This window comes from Corapipo altera, unplaced genomic scaffold (assembly GCF_003945725.1).
Source record: "Corapipo altera isolate COAL_440 unplaced genomic scaffold, ASM394572v1 56338, whole genome shotgun sequence".
Taxonomy (NCBI): Eukaryota; Metazoa; Chordata; class Aves; order Passeriformes; family Pipridae; genus Corapipo; species Corapipo altera.
In genome coordinates this window covers 1-3,786 of record NW_020887649.1, presented here as the reverse complement: position 1 = coordinate 3,786, position 3,786 = coordinate 1, and the positions used below count along the sequence as shown (strand labels likewise).

The 3,786-nt window shown below is 58.9% G+C and overlaps 1 protein-coding gene across 1 annotated transcript; it reads right to left on the bottom strand.

The window, feature by feature from the left end:
• Window positions 1–3,314: 3,314 nt before the first annotated feature.
• Window positions 3,315–3,661, bottom strand: LOC113941702 (GDNF family receptor alpha-2-like; the record flags this gene model as incomplete). The annotated part of the gene is made up of 1 exon (XM_027632841.1): window positions 3,315–3,661. A coding segment is annotated over exon 1 (347 nt), but the record flags the coding sequence as incomplete, so codon positions are not given.
• Between the last annotated feature and the right edge of the window lie 125 nt (window positions 3,662–3,786).

The following is a 3,786-nucleotide window of genomic DNA, read 5'->3' as shown; positions in this document are numbered from 1 at the left end:
CCACTCCCCCAGCCTTAAATACACCCAAAAACAGGGATAAAAACTCCAGGCAATGAACCATCAGCCCCTGGATGCTGAGGGAGCTCCAGCCAGTGGAGGCTGGGAAATTCTTCAGCCCCAGCACCACTGGAGCGTGTAAGACCAGATTATTTGTGTTCCCGACTTGCTGATGCAAGATGAAAAAATACAGCAAAGCTGCAGCTGCTGAAATCAGCTCTTTTCTCCCCCTTCTTCCCTTTCCCCTTCGCTGAGGTTAGTGCTTTTTTTTTTTTTTTGCAAAAAGGTTTTTTTACATTCCGGGAGCTCAAAAACCTGCCGGTCGCAATCAGACACAAAAGCCCCGGGAGCTCGTCGGGCTCCCGGAGCGCCGGGAAAAGCTTCCCTGGGCACAAAGGGCCGCGCAAATTGCGGCGATCTGAGCCCGGTGGAGGCGGGGAAGGACCCGGGGGGATTTTTTTTTTAAGCGGTCAGCAGGGTCAAGGGCGTTGGAATCGATTTATCCCGAGAAAAAACCCGGGATTTGTGCCCGGAATAACCCACAAAGCTGGGAAGGGGATGGCAGAGTGGATTGTCCAGGTCTCACTGCCAGCTGGGATCAGCCCATGGAGAGCTGGGATTCTCCAGGTCCCATTGCCAATTGGGATCAGCCCCCAGAGAACTGGGATTCTCCAGCTCCCACTGCCAACTGGGATCAGCCCCCAGAGAACTGGGATTCTCCAGCCCCCACTGGGATTCTCCAGGTCCCCCCTGGACTCTCCAGGTCCCACTGCTAACTGGGATCAGCCCATGGAGAGCTGGGATTCTCCAGGTCCTCCTGGGACTCTCCAGCTCCCACTGCCAACTGGGATCAGGCACCAGAGAACTGGGATTCTCCAGGTCCCCCTGGGATTCTCCAGCTCCCACTGCCAACTGGATCAGCCCATGGAGAGCTGGGATTCTCCAAGTCCCATTGCCAATGGGATCAGCCCCCAGAGCTGGATTCTCCAGGTCCCACTGCCAACTGGGATCAGCCCATGGAGAGCTGGGATTCTCCAGGTCCCGCTGGGATTCTCCAGGTCCCACTGGGATTCTCCAGGTCCCACTGGGATTCTCCAGCTCCCACTGCCAACTGGGATCAGCCCATGGAGAGCTGGGATTCTCCAGGTCCCACTGCCAGCTGGGATCAGCCCATGGAGAGCTGGGATTCTCCAGGTCCCACTGCCAGCTGGGATCAGCCCATGGAGAGCTGGGATTCTCCAGGTCCCACACCTAACTTGCTGTCAACCGGGGTTGGCTCCTTGAGGGGACACACAGGAGGAGCCCAGGGGACAAATTCCGGCCCCTTCCTGCCCTCAGAAGGACAGCACAGGGTGTGTCCTCCCAGCCACGGGCACCTCTGGGTGCCCCAGAGCTTCAAACACCCCTCCCAAAGCACCCAGAACACACCCACACCTCGGTCAGGATGGAGGAGCTGGGGGATTTTATCCCCCCCTCCACGGAACCCCCAGCCCTGCACAGCTGGAAAACAGCAGGAAAAAGCCACAAAAAACCTCCAGGAATGGGTGATTTCCACGCTGGATCTTTCAATTTGCCCTTTCCCTTCCAACTCCTCAGCTTTTCTGGGGAGGAAAGGCCCCTTCCTGCCCGAGGCAGGAGCCTTATCCCATCTCCTGTCACTGCTGGCTTTGGGAGCACTCGGGATCTGCTCCCAGTTCAATCCCTCGCCAGGCCCCTGTCGGGTAAGGATGAGCATCAACCTGCTGGATAAACACAGGGATACCAGTGGGAAATCCCCTTGGGATGCAGGGACATGGAGGAGTTTCTGGAGGAGTTTCGTGCCTGGTCGCTCCCGTGTGGAGATGGCAGAGGGGAGTGGATGGGATGAGACCTTCCCCTGAAAAACCCAGATCCAAGGAGCTCATCCATGTCCTGGAACACCCCACCAGGAGGGAAAACACCTGAGGCTACAGCACAACTCTGCAAACCAACACTGGACACAAATAAAAGCTGCATTGGGGTGTTTTGCAGAGCAAGACTCCCCATCCAGGCAGCCCCCAGCACACATCCCCATCCAGCTTCTCCCAGAAAAGTGCACTTCCACCTCGGAGCAAACACTCCAGGCAGCTCCTACACCTTCCCCCCCGTTGCTGCTTTGCCTCTTCCTGCTGGAATTTCATCTCAGGCAGGAACAGGCTCCTCATTAACTCGGCCCCGCTCGCCCGGGTCATCCCTCTCCCTCATCCCCAGCATCCCCCCTCGGAGCGAGCTGATGGAGAGGTGCTGCCACTCACCGCTATCTTTTATTCATGGACCTTGGCTCATTGTATTACTTTTTGATAAAAAGCCCCAATTCCCACATTTCCAGCATCTCCGGAGGAAGACCCGGAGCTCTCATTTCTTCCGCCGGGAAACTCCATCACCCCGACGGCAAAGAGGAGCAAAGCCCCTCCTGCTCCTGGCAGGAGACAGATCCCTGACGAGGCTGATCCGGCCCCTGGAGGGTTTTTTGCCGTGTGAATAATGAGTTTCATAACTGCACAGGAGCCTGAGCTCCCACCTTTGCTCCTCAGCAGGGAAAGCGGTGATTTCACCAGCCGGGAAGGTTTTTTTTGGGATGCTGGGAGCACAGGGAGGGATTTGGCTGCTTGCAGGGCACGTGTGTGACCTCCTGCCCTTTGAACATTCACCCCTCCACAGCTCGGGGAGGTGGAGCAATCCCAGGTGGGGAATGGAGCTGCACATTCCCCAGGGATCCGGCTCCTCCACTCACGGCAGCAAAGGGAGGCTCCATCCCTGTTCCCTTGGATTATCCAGGTCCCACAGCTAATGAGGACATGCTGGGAGCAGCCCATGGAGAGCTGGGATTCTCCAGGTCCCACTGCCAACTGGGATCAGCCCACATAGAGCTGGGATTCTCCAGGTCCCACACCTAACTGGGACATGTTGGGATCAGCCCACATAGAGCTGGGATTCTCCAGGTGCCACTCAGATTCTCCAGCTCCCACTGCCAACTGGGATCAGCCCATGGAGAGCTGGGATTCTCCAGGTGCCACTCGGATTCTCCAGCTCCCACTGCCAACTGGGATCAGCCCATGGAGAGCTGGGATTCTCCAGGTCCCACTGGGATTCTCCAGGTCCCCCTCCCAACCGGGATCAGCCCCCAGAGAGCTGGGATTCTCCAGGTGCCACTGGGATTCTCCAGGTCCCACTGCCAACTGGGATCAGCTCCCGTAGAGCTGGAATTCTCCAGGTCCTTGTGGGACCCTCCAGCCCCCTCGGGACTCTCCAGATCCCCCCTTCCATCCACACCCACCCCTCCGTGCCCCCCCTTTTACCTGCACAGGTGATCCGCCCGGCAGGTGCCCCGCAGGTCCAGGCAGTTGGGCTTCTCCTTGTCCTCGTAGGAGCAGGAGGGGACGATGGTCTGGCGGCGGCGCTCGGCGCAGGCGCGGTCCTTGCAGGAGCAGAAGAGCAGGCGGAAGGTGAACTCGCCGGGCACGCGGTCGAAGAACTGGCGCAGGGCCTTGTGGCACTTGCGGCGGCTGCAGGGCTCGGCCCCCGCCAGCTCCCGGCTGCACGTGGAGATGTACCCCGAGCGCAGGCGCTTGCAGTTGTCGTTCAGGTTGCAGGCCTTGGCCGCGTCCAGGCAGTGGTTGCTCTTGGAGGAGGCGGCGGGGTCCATCCCTGGGGAGGGAGGGGAGAGAGGTGGGCAGGTGGTCTTGGGCTGGGGATGAACCCTGAAACCTGGGGAGAAGCCTCTCAGCTCAGGGGTTAGGAGGAATCCTCGACGTGGAAAGATGTGTTTTA